The sequence below is a fragment of the Trichoplusia ni genome, chromosome 15 (assembly GCF_003590095.1).
Source record: "Trichoplusia ni isolate ovarian cell line Hi5 chromosome 15, tn1, whole genome shotgun sequence".
Lineage (NCBI taxonomy): Eukaryota > Metazoa > Arthropoda > Insecta > Lepidoptera > Noctuidae > Trichoplusia > Trichoplusia ni.
The window spans coordinates 6,312,465-6,334,569 of NC_039492.1; the positions used below are offsets into that span (position 1 = coordinate 6,312,465).

General features: G+C 35.2%; 1 protein-coding gene across 2 annotated transcripts; it reads right to left on the reverse strand.

Moving 5' to 3' along the window:
- Window positions 1–10,902: 10,902 nt before the first annotated feature.
- Window positions 10,903–16,262, reverse strand: LOC113501161. Of its 2 annotated transcripts, none has more exons than XM_026882215.1 (3): window positions 16,063–16,262; window positions 15,682–15,908; window positions 10,903–15,291 (listed from the first exon to the last, which is right to left on the reverse strand). In XM_026882215.1, the coding sequence occupies exons 2-3, from the start codon at window positions 15,904–15,906 to the stop codon at window positions 15,007–15,009; spliced, it is 510 nt and encodes a 169-aa protein (XP_026738016.1). In that variant the 5' UTR covers window positions 15,907–15,908; window positions 16,063–16,262; the 3' UTR covers window positions 10,903–15,006. The 2 variants fall into 2 exon arrangements, with proteins under 2 accessions (XP_026738016.1, XP_026738015.1); XM_026882214.1 differs by having other exon boundaries at window positions 16,131–16,261.
- Between the last annotated feature and the right edge of the window lie 5,843 nt (window positions 16,263–22,105).

The window sequence follows — 22,105 nt, forward strand, 5'->3', positions numbered from 1 at the left end:
TTTGGTTTTACGTACGGAAAGTCCGAACTACCCGGTACTTATACGTATACTAGGTACTAATTCTTTTCACACTTTGTGCATCTGGGTCCTTAGAAGGCACTTTAGAAGTAGTCGTTTTGAGAACCTACCGAATCAAAGGGGATGAAAGATATATTATACTTAGCTGGTCTAGTCTACAGCTGACTTGACGTTTGGATAATGAACTCGGGTTGGGCCATAAATAGTGTTTTGTTTTTCTGATTGAATTCCAATCAAAAGAGCACGGCACTAATTTCTATACCAGAGACTTCGGATTCGGTAACGGATACAAAAATATTGATCGGTTTCGGTTACTGTTATTTTAAAAGAATTGTAGAACTGAAATTTTAAATTCAAAGGACGAGCATTTTGAATGACATTACATCCGAATAGAACTTGTTATGAAGTGTTCTATTTAATTAACGGCCTTATCCGAAATCATTCGAAACTCTTCATTAGAATAATCGATAGTTTCGGTAATGGATAGTTCTCTTATTGTTGTTCCCGTCATGTCTTATGTTGATCTTTGTCATTCGTTAATTATTTTTAGTTTTAAGTTTATTTTTCGATCAAATAATTATGTAGGTATCTGTACCATTCTACTTCGAGACAGGCAGATACTAATCTAGAAAACTTTGCTTAGCTTAAACGAATGACAAAACATGCTGAGTTGGAGTCAAATTACGGACTCATTTTATAATACTGTCTCTCTTAATTTCACAATCCATGTTGGGGAATAGGCACTAATGATCATGAGGGCAACACCAAATATAGTAAAAGTTGTCTTTAAATTGTTTTTAAAATCTACCATTGCTATTGTAAATAGTACCTAGCAGAAAGAGTTGCCGATGGAGTAATAGCAGTTTGTAATCTTTTAAAGCTAATCGTTATAAATTTAACTCATTAGGTACCAAAAGCAACGATCTTGTGCGAGAGGAGCGTTTAAAATAAAAAATAGATAGTAAAGCCTCTTTTCTGCTAATCGGCTGTTACACAGTGAGTCTTGATTCTTTTACCTATCGCATAAAGGTCTCAAACGAGATGGCAGGACGTACTCCATTATGTACCCCATACTTCGCTGTGGTCCTGAAAAATACCGCAGATACTAATACTAGAGATACTTGGATAATTAATAATGAATAAAGTAGTTGTTATAATAACTATATTTATATGGACTTGCCGCATACGTTGTCGCGGTAACAAGTTAGTTACATATATCGTCGCTGCTCACTTGTTTATATAAAATGTAAGTATGACAATCACATGTAATATTACTGGTCGCGTTTATTTAAGGAGGTCGGTGATACGTCGTCGTGTCGATCATAGATCCTACTGCTGCCTTCCGCATGCTTCTTCTTAACTAAGTACTCTATCATCTTTAAGAACCTTACTGATTCTCTGCTGTCTAGCTAGACAGTCGAAATTTTCACAGATGATGTATTTTGATTGCCCCTATAACAACAAATTAATTAATTTAATATGAAGGATAAGCAACGGTCATGAGCTTGTTTGGTGACTTAATCTTTTGCAAATTTGAGGTTCTTTAGCCCTTCTTACGGAATCCTCCGTGACAATCAATCCTCTTTTTTCTCCCCTGATCTTCGCATGTTTGCTATCACTCTCATCCATGAAGTGTATTATCCTTCTAAACAAGCCTAAAAACATACAAAAGCTGTGCTTCATACTAATTTAAAAATATGAAAGTTATTATTTTTAAGGCCATTAACGACATCATACTGAAAGAAAATCACCAAATATAACGAGAAAACTTGTTACAAACTTTAATATAGTTTGATTTTATCCTACTAGCGCCATCTAGTTGACGACAGCGAAATAAATAGCTTCGCAGATGCTGGGCTCAGCGCCATCTGTCTTTCTGGTACCTCTCTGTTGGTAATCTCAATTTACGCTCCGAAATTGTAGATGGCGCTGTAGCCAAGCTTTGATATGTCAATACCACAACACGGTTCGTGCGATGTTCATGCGGCTTGAGAGATGGCGTTCGGCTTCAGAGTTCAGTGCGCAAATATAATTGAGGATTGGATTAACTTACCTAAGTGACATCCAATCGTAATTTTATGAAGGTTGATCTGAAATATAATTGATTAACAGAGTAGTATTCCCATTCGCTACTGTGTGGCATCGCGAATTTTTTCAGAGAATAAAAAAAAAAGTTTTTTAGTCTATGGCAACTCACAACTAAACGTCACTGATTTAGAGCTAACCATGATTTTGTGGGTCCCATTATGCCAGGGTTCAGCTATTGATGCTGGGGTTGGGGTGGGTGATTATATTTCAGATCAACCTTCATAAAATTACGATTGGATGTCACTTAGGTAAGTTAATCCAATCCTCAATTTTATTTCATGTTGATCTGAAATATAATTGATTAACAGAGTAGTTGTTCAGAGATTGAGGCATAATGGGTACATCTTATAAGCCTGGATATGATGAATAACGGTTAAGGCTTTATAATTATTAAGATATATATTTATAGTGGCATATTATCCTAATATTAGTATCTATATTTGTTTTTATCCATATATTCTGTCATACACATTGATTATTTATCAACTATTAATTTTAATTTTTTATAAAATTAGTCTGTAGTAATTAACAAATTTTTCTAAATGCCAAATTTGTAAGCCAAAAGGGCAGAACATGTTGATGCATATATTGTCCTTATATTTTCACCACATCAAAAAATGTTTAATACATATATTCTGTCATACACATTGATTATTGATCAACTATTAATTTTCATTTTTTATAAAATTAGTCTGTAGTAATTAACAATTTTTTCTAAATGCCAAATTTGTAAGCCAAAAGGGCAGAACATGTTGATGCATATATTGTCCTTATATTTTCACCACATCAAAAAATGTTTAATACATGTTTTAGGCAAATAAATACTTCTTTAGCTTTGTTCTATTACTGAGATTAATGTAATATGAGTTTTTAAGTGGAACAATGAACAAATTTTATGTTATGTTACACATGTTTATGCAAATAAATATATCTTTATCAATTGTTCCACATATTGTGGAGACTGTGTCCACCAATTTCATGATTGACTATTAATTACCAATTTGTGCTCTTTTTGACATCAATGTAACTATGACTTTTTTAAGTCATACAAATTTCCTGCACCTTGTGCAATTTGATACTTAACCATTAGCTTTTAACAATGTAACTATGGATTTTGAGTAAGACACATTTCCAATACATAGTGATATTGTGTACAGTTTGATAATTAATTATTCATTATTAACAATGTAACAATAAATTTTTAGTAACAAATTTTCTACACATTGTGTTAATTGTGTCAAACAATTTGATAATTATTTTTAATTATTTACAATGTAATTATGATTTTTTTAGTAATACAGATTTTCTTCATATTGTTTTAATTTTGCCATAAAATTAGATAATTAGTTACTAATTTTTTCTCTTTTTTGGCGCAGTAATAATAAGAGTATTTAAGGTACTGCAAATATTTCTTATTTATAAGCTATTAATAAGAAATAACAAGATGATAATGAGATATTCCATTTACTGTCAGTTGCAGTTTGTAAGTCACTCAATTAGATTAAAATTAAATTAAAATTTTTGTCACTGCAGTTGTCGGTTCCTAAGACATGAGCTATAAGGCCTTGCAAAGGTAGTAGAACCTACAACCAAACCACCTTTTTCCCTGATTAAACTCAAGAGCATTCCTGCTGCTCTTGCAGATGTACTGCTGGAGTGTGGGATACAGCTGTCAGCAGGTATAAATTTGATACCTGATTAACTGTTTTGAAGGCCAAGGGTAAAACTTTTAATATGGTAAAGTTAACTTATTTCAGGTATTGGTTAAGGCTACAAGGATCTTTAAATCTTAGAAGTTAGCCATAATTTATGATCTTAAAAGTAAAAAGTACATTATGGTTCCTTTCCTTTTTTACTGAGATTAAGGTTGGTTATCACAATTCTCATCTTATTAATTGTCAGGGTGTGGCATGGGCTATGTTATTTAGTTTAATGTATGAGAGGGCGGCTAGTACCCATTGAGCAGCTATCCAAGCTAGGAGTTAGAAGATTTTTGTGTCTTGGTTCAAATAAATAACTAAATAATTCTGTGTCTTCAGATACAGGTGTATTGTATGTTTCATTAACATAATATATGTATGTTTGTGTCTATTGTCAACAGAGTTATTCCTGTGCCATATAATTATGTTTTGCCTATTTTGTCATCATGTTGCTTGTAACCAGTTGTTGCAAGTTCTATTTAATAACCATCTATACTTTCTTAACCGATAAGCAATATGTTTATAATATTGTGTTTTGAGGCAGCTAGCAGATGAGTTAGCTGGTTCAATACAAAATATGGGTCCTGGCTTTCTGTAATACAGGCAAATCTCAATCTGAGTAAGCCTCTCAGAAATCCTTTGTTATCCATACCTAATTCCTCTCCCATCTTTAGAGTCAATGCTGATTTGTGGAAATTTAGGGTTTTGAAGCTAGCTCCATTCTCTAAACTTTCTATTAATGTTTCCTAATTAATAAGGGTGAAGATCAAAATAGGATCCCGGTTACTGCTTTGTTGACACAGATGGTAACATGATGGTTAATGAGCTATCTAACGTTGGCTTCTAACTGCTTCCCCTAAGAGATGCTTTTTGTCAGGGCACCTAGTCTGCTCAGTGTGTGTTGTCGGTTAAAAATCCCAAAATTGGGTGAATAAGAACTTAGTGACTTTTTGCTTTGTCATTATTAATATTCTGAAACATTTAGTAAGGTAAACAAATGTTGGGAATGCTTAAAAAACATATTCATGTCCACTAAGTATTGATGCATATACATTTAGTGTTTAGTAGCATTAATGTTATTGGGTGCCTCACTTCTTAGAGATGTGTGTGTCACATTGTTTTTATTGCTATAGATAAACTTGTGGGGCCCAAAATCTATTGATAACGAAACAAGTATGGTTTTTTCGTTGACTTACATGTGGAACTGAACACTATTTATCTTACTTATGTATTTGCAGCCATGTTACTCTGGCTGTATAATCTTGCAATGTGTTTTAATCCAGTTAATATTATGTTCTAATCTATGTATTAAATGCAAGTCATCATTCTAAACAAGGCACCACACTACAATTGTTTTCGCCATTACAATGTGTCACCATTCTATTAGAAAAGCTTTAGAAACTAGTTCTAGTATACATTTTCTATAATGTTCTTATAGTTTCGGATTATGTAATGGGGCCCCATCTTAGGTCAGTTGACAGCATCAAGATTGCTATTGTTATGCAACAAGGCTAAGTACTTAACTTGTTCTATTATTTTTTGTGTGTGTTTGAACATAACCTCTTGGGCAGGTTCACAGAAGGTTCCCAACAATCTTGCCAATTTGCTGATTGGGCAATGTTTAATATCATTGATATTTAGTATCTCTATAGGAGTTGCATTCTTGCTGTATTTCTGATGTTAACTAGTCTCTATTCATAGTAAACCTAAAGTATTTATTGCACTAATATACTTTAATCATAGTTAACAATGAGGGAAAATCATTTAGATAAATGTGAGTGTAGCCCCTCTGTCAGCCAGACATTTATACTGATTCTAACCAATGGGTGGTCATTCAGACAACAGTTTGTTAAATTTCTAGTCTGTAAGGACTGTGGGTGCTGTACATGGACTACATGGAATTGCAGTAAATTTATATGACATTTTCAAACTCAAAGCGGATTAATTTTTCTGAGTTTAGGTGTTATTGAACCTAAGGAATCAGTTTTATCTTAAGACTGTGCAAGACATGTGATATTGATGGTCCAAGGTTCCCATATCCACAATTTGAAAACTATAATATTTTTCTATATATATTTTTGGTTTTCAGTTAAGAACAAATCTGATCTATCCGTTGAGTTTGGTGGTCTTAAGAATATTAAATCTTTAGACATATATAGTATATAGATAGAAATTTTTACTGTGAGTGCATATTTGTACAGCCCCTAACTCATGAGTTATTGATGGTCTGACACATATTGTTGATTTCATTTATATGTATATTGTTTATGTAAACAATGTTATGTTCAAGTATTTTAAGGTACATTAGTGGTGGTATGTTCACAACATGAAAGACAGTTAGATATATTACATATACCTGGTTGACAATTGCCTGCTGGATGCATGGCATGGTGTACCCTCTCGGGGCCACCCTTCCTGTGTCCTGTTCAGCGAGGGTGTCACGGTTGTATCATACCACTCTTGGGTCCACCTTGCTGTGCTAGCACTTTGGTTTGATGCCGGACCACTTATGTTTTCCACAGTCCTTGCTTAGGTTTAGAGGTGGTATTCGGTTATAACTTTTGTTATACATTCTTGATAGGTGCATTGGTCTTGTTTCTATCTTGAGCCTCGAATCCACCTCGAAGAGTGTCACCATTGGTTCTTGTTGTGGACTGTGAGAACCAGTGAACATAGTATGTTCTTCATCAAAACTGTCGTATCTCGTACGAAGTTTTGATCTTCGAGCTGTCTCGCGTACAAGCTCGGTTATACTTAATGCATGTTGTTCTATCAAAGTTGCGGGCTCGCGTCCCGAACTTTGTAGTAATGCATGTTCTTTGTGTAACATCAAAGTTGCGGGCTCGCGTCCCGCACTTTGTAGTAATGCATGTTGTTTGTGTACTGTCAAAATTGCGGGCTCGCGTCCCGAACTTTGCAGTAGGGTTTATCAGAGCTACGACGTCTCGCGAAGAGCCCGATCTTCGAGCTAGAGTCTCTCGTACCCGCTCGGTTCATGCATGTCTTTAGTACTTCGCATCATCTCACATCATATTTGTGTCCTTGTTCACTGAACCTAAAATCAGAGAAAACCTCACCTGTTGGCCCCCCTCTTTGAGGTTATGGGTCAGTGTTCCATCGTTTATATTCCGTAATTTGGGGGCGCCCACAATTTAACATCGAGCGTGGAGCATCGCGTACTAGCTCGGTTATACGTAATGCATGTTGTTTTGTGTACTATCAAAGTTGCGGGCTCGCGTCCCGAACTTTGCAGTAGGGTTTATCAGAGCTACGACGTCTCGCGAAGAGCCCGATCTTCGAGCTAAAGTCTCTCGGACCCGCTCGGTTCATGCATGTTTTTAGTATTTCGCATCATCTCACATCATATTTGCGTCCTTGTTCGCTGAACCTAAAATCAGAGAAAACCTCACCTGTTGGCCCCCCTCTTTGAGGTTATGGGTCAGTGTTCCATCGTTTATATTCCGTAATTTGGGGTTCCATCCCACGGCGATGAACCTAGGGCAAGGGCTGCGTACACGCATCCTGCATTAACTCCGCAGCGCCTTTATAGTCTCGAAGATCACTTTTAAACATCTTGGCCAGTATTTTCAAGGCTTTTGTATCACTTGGCAATACTTTTTCGACTTGAAATATGCCAAAAACTATTTAAATAACGTAATTAAAGTGTAATTAACAAAATCACCACGATGCCGTTAAGTCGCGAAAAAAGAAAGTGACGTTTAGTTGTGAGTTGCCATAGACTAAAAAACTTTTTTTTTTATTCTCTGAAAAAATTCGCGATGCCACACAGTAGCGAATGGGAATACTACTCTGTTAATCAATTATATTTCAGATCAACATGAAATAAAATAGAGCGGGGCATCCATTTTGTAAATAGAGGAGTGTTTACCGCTAATCGCTATCGAGTTAGCGGACAATTGATATGACATTGCTACCTATCAAATATATCATTGCTGTTGTGAAAATATGATAAGACCGATGATATACATTAGTAACACGTATACAAAGTAGATAATAATAATTCTGTTGTTTATTTATAATATTACACAACATGTTTATGTATGAATGTCAAACTTTTTGGCATATGAGCGGTTTTTTGCCGTGATTAAATATGATTTGATTCATTAAAAAGTCTTTATCTTATTCGCCCTTTTATTGGATTTGGATTATAAGCAATTTAGGCAGACGATTGACTAGGTACGTAGTTGGTGCTCACAATTTGTTTTGCTACTTAGGTGATAATATTATTAAGATTATCATAACCTCTGCACTATGTGACGTCAAGACGAGCCTTCTCGTCGTAAAACAGATATCTAAGCACATACTCGCATTCGATAAGTTAGCCAGACTATCAGACACCTTGCCCGACTTAATTAGTAAATAGATGTCAAAGTAAATAACAGTTAAAAATGTAGAAAATAAGGGCGCATTTCCAGTGTCGCGGTGGGACGCAAAAAAAAGGCTTTTAATTAGCTGATCAGGGCCCCAATTCTGCTATTTACAATGGCCGATGAATGAATGGAAATTGGATATCTTAACTGGAATCTTTTTTCACGAAAACTATGTTGTAGTGAAATTAAATGGCCAATTGCCGTTCGCTCCGCTTCATTCCGCTCAGCACGTCATTGTCATGGACGGTGAACGGTTAGGGTCAATTCACAGCAGCAGCTGGCGGTCGCATCTTTGCGAGGCAATTATCGGAGGCTAATTTTGTTCCTCGGGATGCATCATCCGGAGGGGTCGCGCTACTCCGCGCGAAGCCAAGCGGCCTGTCACGGCACCGCACTGTCCCTTGCGGCACCGCGCTGTGATTTGCTAATACAGTTGCTGCTCTTTCAGTGGGAATCGACCCTAAATAAAAATTCAGCCATCGCAAAGGTGAATAGAATCGGCCTACGGTGGATTTAACTTCTGTGTATAGCAGTAAAATCTGCAAAAATATGTAATTAGCTACCACTTTTTATCTAACTAACACATCTAAAAACACTGCGATGACGATTGAATTGATATGATAACATGTAAAAAGTACCTACGTAATATTCTCAATAATCTTCAATTTTACCTAATCATTAATGTGTCATACTACAGATAGGATACATACTTTGCATGACTGTTATTATTTAAATTATTGCTTGTTCAGTTAACCCAAACAAGCGTTTTCGGCTTTACTGGGTCCCAATTTCGCAATTTACTATTTATTGCCGATGAATGAATAGAAATAGGATTAAATATCTTCGGACTCACTGTCAATACAATACATACAAATTTACAATAATTTTGTTGGCAAAATGCTCAGGAGTGAATAGTGTCAAAATTTATCAAAATTTCAATAACTTAAAAAGCGGAATTAAGGCCCTGCTTTCAATTCACCAACCCAAATTCGTAAAAAAAAACAGTGTATTAACTACTGTGTACCATATCGTAGTTAAGACTACTAGTATGTAGTAGACTAGAGGTCAAGCGAGGGCAAACAAGTACTTCATTCCCCCTTTTTGTTTGACTGCAGAGTTCTAGCGAGTGATTTCTTTCCGACCGTGTCAGGTGGCAGTTGTGTTATTAAGCTATAAAGTATAATATCTGGACCCAAATTCTTCTATTTACAATGGCCGATGAATGAATAGAAATTGGATTAAATCGCCACTATTCGCATTATTATAAGTATTTTTCGAACACAATAATTGAAAATTCAGTACGGGGAGGTACACTCACGGTCAAAATGAATTTCCAATTATTGTGTTGGAAAATGCGTACGAGAATAAGAACAGTTTCCAATTGGTATCCAATTGCGATTCATTCATCGGCCATTGTGAATAGCAGATTCGGGAGATCAGAGGCGGAGGCATGTGTTGCCATTATCATAGAAAGCCTACATAACTCTTAAACGCAGACTTTAAATCTACTTAGTAAGATCCGCTACTGTGAAGCCACTGCTTCATATTTTAGAAATAACTACACTCCATTAGTATCTTAAAAAAGGTTAACAATCTTAGTGCATTTTTGTCTAAAGACTCGCTTTGAAAATGAAACACGTATAAAAGCAAATGTAAAACAGAAATTAAGATCTGCCGTTTTTAAAAGCCATCAAACTTAGGTCTAAAAATCAACATTTTCGACTAGCTTCTGTTTTGCAGTTTTCTTAAACTTACGTATGTTTATATTTTTTCATGACTGTACTTTACATAAGAAGGTATTCACTTAATTTTTTCATCAAAGGTCAGACTTGGCCATACGACATCCGCAATTAAGACTACTTACGTAAGTACGCAGTTCCAAGGCAGTCTTATCTGCTTAAAAAAAAGCAATCATACGATTTTGGGAGCCACCCACTCGTTGATAATAAGTTATAAATAAAATTAATTAACTATCTCACATTGTTAATAACAACAAACTGTGAAATCAATATTACTTTATTAAAATATAATATTATCTAAATATATTTATTTAAAAATACGAAAGACAATAACATTTATTAATTGTAAGACTGTAATGAATTACCTATATTTGGCAAGCGATGAACACTACTCGCGTGGAAAATAACATATCACTGTAAATTTCCAAAGCTTGTGAAGTCTTTCACTTCGTCAATAGAGGTTATCACGAAGATTATAATTATTAGCGGCAATAAAAGCGAAATGTTAGTAAACAACGTAGGTGCATCAATAAAGTTAAGTTTTTACAAAAAAAAGAATAAAACGTAAATACCAAGACATTTTCGAGACAAGGAATTAAACGTAAATAAAAGTAATATGTTAACAATGCACATTATTGTAATGAAAATTTACTTTATAAATAAAAACAATCTTGCGAATATGTATTTGACCCAGCTTGCAATAATTGACAGTCACTGAGTCTTATTTCTTTGTTTTGGCTACCAGCCCAAAGTATATGTAAACGCCAACAAACGTGACCAACTTTAATAGTAGGTAAACGATGCTGGTAAAATTATATCACATGCAGATTGAAAAAATAACACATTCTATTTATATTGTGTGTACAAACGGCTCTGCTATTTTAAACGAATGTAGGAGTTGGCTTGTTTACGAAAAGTAAAAACAATTTTAATGATGAAATGAAAGGCTACTAAAGAAAACAACAGTTACATATAAAAATATTTTATTAAAAACATTTTGGTAACATTTAATAAGAACACTTAGGTAAAAATAAATCGACCTCAAAATCATTTCAAAAGAACAGCCTGGACTGGAAGTTCACGGAGGAAGCCGGAACAGCAAAAACTAAAATAAATAAAAACAATGATAACACTCTAGGCAGAGACATGTCTAATTGACAACCAGAATTAAGGCATCGCAAGAATAATTATTTAAGTACGATAAAATACCTACGTCTATTATTATAATTACAACAAATAAACGCCTAGTTTCTAACGTTCAGTTGTGTATGCGGCGGCGCGGGCTGCGGCGCGCGACCCTGTACAAGTCTCTTGGCAGGGGACTTACATCGAGTATTATTGCCACTAACATTATTCACTTCATTCACGAGACATTTTGTTGCCACTACGCCGTAAATATACACTACTAAATACTAAAACATCCCAATTATACAAAGCTATGTTAAAATTTACCTAACTAATAATATTAACATCTTCGGCTAATTTTGATACTAGAATGATATAACATCATCTCATATTGTACTCTTAACATTACGCTGGATTATAAATTATAAGTGAGGAATAAAACATGTTACACATATTGCAAGCATTACTGAGATTGTGCACGTTACGTGATTTCATTATAGTAACAATAATTGAAAACTTAGTGATAAGAAAGGAAGAATGCTTATACTGAAGTTGACAAAGATGTAGTGGGCCGAGCCCTTACAAACAGCTACGATAAAGGAACAGTCATAAAGATTAAATTACGAGCATTGGCACTTTCAATATTAAATCTTAATTACACTCTCGAAATAGCACTGCATATCAATAACCAACTTAAAAACTAAATTCAGATCAGTCATTTATGATATCACATCAAAATAAACAGGGAAATAGATAATTATGTGATTATCGATTGGATATACTATATAATATATATTATATTTTTTTCAAAAGAGGTATTAATTTTCTTAAGGGTTACTAAAAATATTGAGCTCTGCGCCGCGCGCGACGCACTATATCACCATAATACGAGAACAACATTGAACCAATAAGTTTTGGTACTTGGAGTTCATCTCCGAGTTAATCTATTTCGCTAAACCTACATAATGCTTATCAGATATACGTAATACCCACTGGACGCGGCCAGCTCGCCTCACGGGTCGCCCCGCAGGGCTCGCCAGCACGCGTCTGGCAAAAAACCCTTCATCCTTATACAATTTTCATTATAAAAATACTGTCATTTGACTACAGTTCAATGAGAAAAAAAAATATTTATCATATGAATGAACAATAGATATAATACAACATATAGGTAATATTATGTATAATATCATGTATATGATTTGACTAAAACAAAATAAAATGCATAAAATTGAAATGATTAAAACATTGTAAAATCACTTGAAGACACTTATTCATGGAAGGTACTAAATTGATATTTTAGAAAATTTTGTTAAATAAATAGCACAACAACCAAAATATTTGGCAATGTGGATTAAATAAACATTAACAACTACTCCCGCCGGCTGCTAACTTAAACACAAAACTGGAATGCAAATATTGCATCGCACCTCGGCCTCTCTTGTTGGCGCGCCGGTCGCGGCGCTGCGGCCCTAGGGGAGTCACCTAACTTAAGGAGACATTCACAACAAGAGCTAGTCTATTAAACTGTGCGTATCGCTCCAAATACTTTCCTTTGAACTACATTCGATTGCAGCTTTGTCATATTATAAGATAAAAACTAAAAATAATCTGAATGCAACACTTGATTTTAAAAATAACCAATAACAACCATTTTGTGAGTCCGTGTGACTGAGGATATAGCACACTAGGCAACAAAGCCACCCCTTAACATTGATATAGTGTTAATTAGTTAATATTCGCCAACAGTTTGTTGAGAGGTGGCTTCCTACAGAGGCAATATAGAATGTGTATCACTGTTAGCTGCATTCTGAGATCCATGCTATATGTTCAGTCATTACCCACTGAATCATAAATATATAAATATTTGTAAAACTTTCAACTACTTGCTTAACTTTGTGTTCATAGCCCAGTTGATTGTAGACAAAACAGAAATGAAAGCTTGCGAGTATGGATTGGCAAGAAGCAAAGTTTAAAATGCAATGTGAACTTGATCACGACAAAGTAACTCTGCTTCGGAGGTGAACTTCTACGCTGACAACTAGTGTTGTGTGTAAACTATGAGCGCATGTTGGTCCCTTCCAAACTATTTGCCAAACCTTGAAAAGCAAAATACAGAAGATGTAAAGAATATTTTTGATTACTACATACTGTATTGTCTCATATCAACATTTTTTTTTATAAAAATAACTTTGTGGGAAATATGTCAACATTATCGTGTACAAATACTCCAGTTCCAATTTAAAGCTGATCACAACATAGCAGAACTAAAGTTGCACAAAAGGACAGTATCTATTATTATTATTCATTATAGTTAGTATGTTATACATTACTTACATGTAATTGAAGAGACTCACACTATTAAATATCTTGACTAAATTAAGAGACCACAAATATTACATTTATATATGCACGTACATAGAGATATCGCCAGTCTGTTAACGACACTTACAATAATTTCACTAGAAGCCCAGCATCTGGGCATATCAATGACTCAAACGTTTTAAAACGGTCTGTAACAACTACTAATACCTTAGAATATCTAATCACTGCATTAATTTGTGATGATATGCACTGATAACCCATTTTGACTATGTTCCACATGGGCTCATCATATAATTACAAATGAGTTGTTCAAAGCTTTAGAGTTGAGTTGATAAGAAGTTGATTTTAGGGTAATGTGTCAAGATCGTATCCTCTAGATTATATGTCATCACTATTATTATGTAATGCTCGGACGGTAAATCCAACAATCATCATAATTACGTCTTAAAATTAATCTACAGCTTGGCTTTAAATTCGTGCCTATCTCGTCAAAATCGTAAATTTAAATAACATCCGAGAAGCAGCCTTTTGGTTTAAACAATGACGATCCTATTGATAAATGACTGTGGAATATATCTAAATTATCTCCTAGAGACTAAAGAATATTATAAAACAATATTTAAATAATAACTATTACATGTAATGGTGGGAAATTAATCATTATGATATCATATTCATAAGTAAATGTCTATAATTTAAATATTGCTTTAAGAGTAATTGGACACAAAATCCATTGGTTGAATAATTCAACCATTTGCATTTTATACTAATCAATATAAATTGTGTAGTTTACAATTTATAGTTAATATAATATTCTTTGGATAACAAATCATTAACATTTCTAAGAGGAACTAAGTGTAGCATAATATATTACTATGATTTAGATTTATTTGTTGGAATATAATTTAAGGTTTTGATCCAATATTGTCTTTTGATTAGACTGGGACCTAGAAATGCTGCTTTTTGGAATAACTGTTTATGGCATTGCAAGTCCGTAGTATTAATTAAGCCTAACTTTATCACACAATTAAATAAGTTAAAAACAAAAACAAGTCATGTATCGTCACGCATTCCATTCACAGAATTTGTCAAAAAATTGTCTTGTTTAAATTAAGATCACAGTATTAAGTCACGTTTAAAATGTAACTCTACGAATGCGCGAGACGATAGCCACATACATATTCCACAGTCATCCGTAGAACTGGAGCACAACAGGCAAACATATAAACAAACTATATTATAGGAAAGCGTCACGGAACCATTCACTTCAGTTCTAGGAAAGGAACTTTCAATAGATTTTGTTCGTCAGTCATGGTTAAACATTTCATGCTAATCTGATAACAAATTAGTAAAATAGAATGTATAAAATTTAAGTCAAAAAGATAACAAGCATAAAATAAAAAGATCACATCTCTTGTCATTTTTATGAAAAATAACAAGTCATCATAATTAAATCCATGAATAACATGTGAACTGAAGCCATGGTTCGGCTAGTAATGGTTCTATGCACCATTAAGTGACAGTACAAGTTAGAGAAGTTGATATGCACCCTGATGTGTTCCAGTCATACCATCCACTATACATTCGTTTGTTCAGGATTTATGTTGACACATGGTCACCTCAATCAGTGGCGGCCACTACCCACGAGAAGCCGCAGAGGCGGCAAGAATCCTTTACGTACTGCGTGCGTGTTCCGTACGGGCCCAGCCGGTGGTACTGCGAGCGGTTGGCGAAGAACAGCGCGGGGTTGTTCGGCGGCAGCACAGTGGGCCGGTAGCTCCACCGCGGATCTGTGAGATTACCCATCAGGTTGAGGACGTCGCGCCCTCCATATGAGATTTTGACATCGTCGGCTTTCTTCTCTTTTGGACGTGGCTGGGGTTGCACCACAGGCTCGAATAATTTCTGGAAATAATTCCATTGTTACTATAACAGAGTCACTTCAATTATGGTACGCACAATAACAAAGGACTCCAATCTCAAGTTGTATAATTAGAGCAATACGTGACTGATTCCATAGCATAGTTGCAAAATTATTTTGGCATCAACCTGACGGTAGACATTTTGATTAAGCTATACATTTATATTGTGATTAACATTGTACAATCGTACCGATTTACATAAAAATGTATATCGTGTAACCTATGCCTCCAAAATCTTTCCATTATCACTGTTCGATATTGTACACAACACTGATAGCGTAATATAGACATTCGCCATTACGGAATATTATGAAAATAGAGAGGTCAAGGCCAGGACGAATGCAAACAAAATAGTGCGAAAATTTACACCCACCTTCTCTGTTGTTTGAGGACTCGACGGTAGGGAGTCGCTGTTGACGGATTCTGATTTGAGCGAGCCCAGCGACCCGATACCGCTAGATTCACTGGAGACTGACGGACTCGGGCTCGATTGAGACTGAGACAGGCCCGCTATGTCTATGATATGCCCGAACGAACTGAATGAGTTAAAATTTTCTGTCTCCAAGCCCGCCAGTGGTAGTGCAACGCTCAAAGCCATGTCTGCAAACGGAAAATCACGTTTGTATTGTAATTACACGTGCATAAACTCTACTGCGTGTGAACACTTTATTAGCTATGTTGACAGAATCCAACCAACGCGCCAAACAGTTACGAGTTTATAATCACACTACACTCGAAATAACGCGCGACTCACCTTTGACTAGAATAGGAACAACAAATTTCAAAACACACACTGTATGCAACGAATAAAACAATAATTACCGAAAAGCGTATTCCCAAAAAGCTCAAGCCTCGATGTAGTTGAAAAAGATCGAACATTTATGAAGTGAAGTTAGCCTCAGTTGCGAGTTTGCGTTGCGTGATGTCGGCGAGCGCGAACCGGAAATAGCTCCGTCGATAAAGAAGTCTATTGCGCAGCAATGAAATCGATTAGGAAGGAGTTTATACAAACTTGGGCGTAATGAAAAATAAAATACTAATATTTGTATTCGTGTAATGCACAATTTAACAAAAAATTAATGCCTTTATAGTATTGCACAAAATGTGAATCGTAATAGTCCTGAACATCGTACAGCGCCACCTGTGATTTTATACGAAAACTCGTGGCTCTGAACAGGGCTCTTAGTTTGACTAACAACCAATAGATGGCAGGTCAATTTACGTTTTCAAGAAGCCTGTCGGTCAACTAGTACGTCCTTTGATTACAGATGGCGCTATCCTGTGTGTCACTCATAAAGTTATTGATTCCAAAAAATGCCTCAAATTATAATTTACTCAATTGTATTATTGGTTTTTAAACTATGACTTTAACTTATTGTCGAGTCATTTAATTTATTGACTGAGTAACGTTCTTACATGATAGCACAATCGGAGCATGATTTTTATCACCTTTCTTTTTTCTTTTCTATGTACCTTTCAGAGACGGGTACCTAGGCACTTATAATAAAGAGAATTACTATGGTATTTAAACATTGGTCTTGACCAAGTACATTACGTTAAGATGCGATTTCTCTCACGTTGTATTCCCTTTTTTCAACAGTTGGTTCGAAATATTCCGTATCTATATCCGTATTTGTATTTTTTTAAAGAAGGTTTGTTAGTAGGTGTTTCCTATAAATGAAAATGCGCATGTGTATTATGATAAGATGTTTATTTATTGGTATATTTTGCGAATTATTCTAGAGTGAAACCGCATTATGCGGCAAATGTGTAAGCTTGATTAAATCCTTAGGTAGGTACTTTAGTGAAGGCATACGTCATATTTTTTCAAATTCAATTGGAGTTTTCAAAATTACAGTAGCTATGATCAAGTTTTCTTTTAGTTATATTAAATAACGTATCTATAAATGCTTACCTATTATTGAAGAAAATTAAAATGTTAAAAAAGTATATTTTTAAGTGAAGTCGCATTTTCTATCCTTCTGTTCCATAGTTCATTTTTAAATTGCAGATTTTTATTATTTTTACCTGTTGAACCTATTTAGCTATTTTTGTCAACAGTATCCAATTACATAAGCAAACTAAATCAATAATTCAATGAAAATGATTTTCCACTAAAAAAATACACCAATGTATGACAAAAAGGCATTGCGGTCGTTTATTGTTGTTTCTTTAGATTGTATTGAATTAAAATAGCAAAACTTTCCCCAAAACTCATAGATACTCAGGTAGATACCAATGTTAAATCATGTTTACAGATCCTATACCTATACATATTTTACAGCTTATAGTCATGAGTATAAACAACTTTTTCAAAAGTCAATACTAAATATACCTACCTACACATGTTTCTAAAAAGTCTAACCAAACCAAAATCAGGAAGGATCATAAATATATTTTGATCATCGTAAAGAAAGGTAAATTTTCAGCTATATTTTAACAATTAAAACACATAGCATTGTAAGCAATGATCAGTTTTTACCAATAAATGTTTACATATGTATGTTACTGCCAACTAATCTGGATCTAACTGGAATTATTATCTTTCAATGTTTTTTTTTTGTAGGCAAAGGAAAGTTTCACTTTTTTCACATTAAATTTTTTCACTGAATCATACTGAGTGAATAGTTAAAGCCAGATTCAAATCACTCTACAATTGTGTTGAAAATAAGTTACAATATTTAAATAAAGTACCTAGGTATTGAATGCCTTGTGATGCCCAAAGCTGGCCATCTGTGTTACTCATATATTTACCTGTGCTGGAACTGCGCAAGAGTCGCACAGGTAACAAGCAAATAATTAATCCCTAGTAATATTATAAATGCGACAGTATCTCTGTCTGTCTTTCTGTCTGTCTGTCTGTTACACTTTCACGTCTAAACCACTGAACTGATTTTAATGAAATTTGGTACAGAGATAGAGTTGACTTTGAGAAAGAACATAGAATATTGGAAACGCGATATAACCGACATCGATGTCCGACCGACAGCGAAGCCGCGGGCGTAAAGCTAGTGAATATAGGTATAAAGGACTCTTCGAAAACGCAGAATATCTTCTTAGATCAGTCGCCAAAATTATAACCGTAACAACCGTTGCTTAACCTAGATATTTATTGTTATATGTAGGTATAACAGAAATAAATTATATCTACAAAGTCCAACTGTCTTGTTATCACGGTTCATCAGATACCGCTTTGTGCTTGACGCACGGACAGCGGAGCCTGAGTTAGAGAATTCAGGTTTTACACTTAAGGCACTCTTAAAAAAAAGGGTGTAACGGCAGTATATCTCACAGGTAGACCGTATCTACCTAGGTCCTACCTGATTCTACCTAGTTGACATTTTCGTAATCATAAATTAACTAATTATATTATGTAAGCATAGCCAATTAAACTTCAAATTCCTCTTATTCTTGACCTAATTACTAAAAGCACTTCTTTTATATTTATAGAAAAAAACAGTAAACAATCTTACAATAACATCGTTATAAACAAATCATTTGCGAATTCTGTGAACCAGTATATCTGGTTCATGAAACTTATTACGCACTTATTATATATGCACGGGAAAAACTAAAAATTTAAACGTAAAACGTCTTATTATTAAAATTTATTTATATAAACCATAAAAATATGAACAGCACAATAATTTGACAAACATTTACAAATAGTAGGTAAATAAGGTTACAATAATACGTTTTGGGAAATTAACTAAAGATAGCGTTTTTTTTTGTTTTAAAAATGAAAAACATTTTTAAAAGAAAAAAAGATATTTAATTACGAAGATATTACATAAACTCTCAAATGAATCTTCCATTGGAGGCAAGGCGGTGTTTATTATATAGCGAGCCGGCCGAGCACGAGATAGCCTCGTATACTCTGCCGGTACTCGAGTCCGCCGCGAGAGGCCGCGATACGCGCCTAATTGCTCCAAATCGGGTGCTTATGATTTGTAAATATTCTTACATCGGCACTTAGAGCGTCCGTTCAATAAATATAATAGTAAACATCCGTGCAAATGGCGGCGGGCGAGGTTCGGCGCGGCGACGGCGGGGCGCGCGTATCGATTCGCGCCCGCGCGACACACTGTATCTATCCTCTCATCGATGCCCGCTCGCCGGCCTCACAAAGAAAGAGATAGGTTTCGCCGACTTTGATCCTTTTGTTTTTGGGCAGCGTCCGGCGATGCGGGCGGGGGCTGAAAAATGTGAAGGGGCGCTGATTGGCCGGCCGGGCCCCGCCCCCGCGCAGCCTGGCGCCGCGCGAGAGCCTCCGCCGCTCAGTTCAAGGGCGGTTGCCGCGACGCACGCCGATTTGTTTGGGTTCCCGCTATTTATAAACTTAATAAAGCTTAACCTGACGCTTCGATGCCGATGCTGTGATGCTAGCGCTTACTGATCTCTCTCTGACGAAACATTGTTTGATGGAACAGTTTCTTTTGTAGAGAATGTTTTGTAGGTTATGTATGTAAGACGCTGTTTGTATGTTTTCTTTGGCAGTTTGCCCGCTCTAGGTAAATTGGAATTTGTTGAGTTAATGTACAGTAAGCATTGAAATTATAGGGATACCAACGTAAAATAGACTACTAAGCGACTGTAACATAATACTGAAAAGTCAAAAGACTGATTTCACATTGTTTTTTAAATATAATATAATTACTAACACACATGTGAAGTAGGTACTGTACTGTTGTATGTGTGTGTACTGCTATCGCAGCAGTAAAAACCCTTATAAAATAGAGTCCAAAAGTTTGTTAAAAGTATGTTAAGTGTCCTAAAATTGCAAAAATGAAACCAATATTTTTCAGTCTACATAAGTACACAAATTGACTCTACAAAATGATTTTGAACATACATAATGTTTTGTGTAAATTAAAGTAGGGATATTATGACGTTTATAATGTTCTTCTGCTTTGCACCTCATTTTATGGAATGCTAGTAATTGAATGACAAGTTTCGTCAAAAAAAATGTTCGATTTTCTCCTTAGTACCTAAGCATTTTTTTTAAACCACTTCCGATCTGTACAAAGTGTCCTTAATCGACCCGCAAATCAGTAAAAGTATTAATCAACAAATATATTATCGTTCCTTCTTAACAGAACAAGAGACATTTACCCTTCTGTAGGAGCCTTGCAGGCCAGTATTATCATCATACCTAATAAAAATGGCGTACAATCCGTGTGTTCTTCTAGTAAGTATAAACAGAGTCACGATTCGTCTATCCGAGTACAGTTACCGTCGGTTAACCTTCAGGTCATTGGTTCATACATATTAGGGAGAGGACACGGTAGGGGCGGTGAGCGAGCATGCAGCGAACACTTAGATCAAAAAAATTGTTGGTACTGTTGCGAAAAAGATTTATTTGTAATTTTTAAATTACTATGCAAAGCTGTACTAAAGCTTATCAGGACACCTATAACGATAAGATATAAGATTAAAAAGTCCGTCATTTTGAAGTTGGTTATTTAATCTGAGTAAAGAACTTCTGTCATGTAGCAAGTTACATGATGCTGAATATTTTTAACAAACTGATTTATTGATTAATTTAGTATACGTTTGATTCCTCTTAAGTCATTCTCTTTCTCCCTAAAGGTAGTTTAAAATCGCCTTTTTTATGTGCTGTGGTAACATAAAAAAATCTGTTTTTATTTTTTTTTATTTATCCAGTAGTCCACCCATATCCAAAGTCAAACCACAATTTAATTAATTAAACGTAATTTTTAGATACAACTTTTTACAAATGAAAGAAACACGTGGAAAATATAACATCTAATTAATCGCTCCCCGCTCCGCTCCACTCCTATACCCGCACCCTATAGTTTTTGTGTCGACGGTGTGACTACTATGCCTGATAAATGTTGTTCAACTAATTCTAAAGCTGTCTATTGTTATTCTAGTCGCGCTGACACTTAAAGTGTCTTGTTTTCTGTCTGAGTATGTAGCTTTACAGTGATGTGCTTCAAAAGCCTAGTCCTTGCCCAGAAATCTTCTTTTTACGTTTGTTATGGATATGTAATCACTTATTAAATAAGTTTGTTTGACGTCAATATTAGCCCATAATAGAGTAACGTATCCAAAGAGTTAGGAGGGGATCTTATTACTTAGGCTCTCCGTCTGTTTGATTGTCCGTCCCTTTGACACGAGGCTGTATCTTAAGAACCATGGTAACTAGACAGACGAAATGATGTATATCTGTTTTCACTGTAACAAATTTAATGAAAATTAACATGCGGGTTAAGCATCGCTTTTTACGGTTGCAAATTAGCTGGATGACCAATTTTTCTAACTAAACTGTTTTTGTTTCGCCTTTTTGTACGAAACCTCAGTAACGCGTTTCGGACTCGCACTTGACCTGTCTTAATTTTATTCGTATCCGTAAGGAACTTTCGGAAATAAAAATTACTTCATCATTTCAATACACAGTCGTCATACGTCATTTCTGGTGTATGTAGCATCGCCGTCATGTCAATGTCGGAATCGACGCGCTGTCGAACCATCGACGAACGACAGCGACAGCTAAATGAACACGACTCGCTGCGACATTCTGACGTGAGGGACTTTTTTATCTGTGTAACGGACTCTTTGGAGAGAACGTCTTTGTTTCGAACGCTTTTGAATGTTTGAATTAGGATTTCGATTCAGTTTAAGTTTGGAAGAAGCAGTTTTGTTAATAGACATTAGGTATAATAAACGAACGTAACGTTATCTAGCTCTCTACATAGCTGTCCAGCAAACGTTGTTTTTTCCAGGTAAATGAAAAAGAGGCTATAAAGGATACATGTTGTCCGATTCTCAGATGA

What these genes read in the sequence shown, in the direction of transcription:
- LOC113501161 (XM_026882215.1), bottom strand. Translation starts at nt 15,906, where the DNA reads ATGGCTTTGAGCGTTGCACTACCACTGGCGGGCTTGGAGACAGAAAAT. An exon ending in GTCCTCAAACAACAGAGAAG is followed by an intron (nt 15,292 to 15,681) that starts GTGGGTGTAAAT and finishes AATTATTTCCAG; the next exon opens with AAATTATTCGAGCCTGTGGT.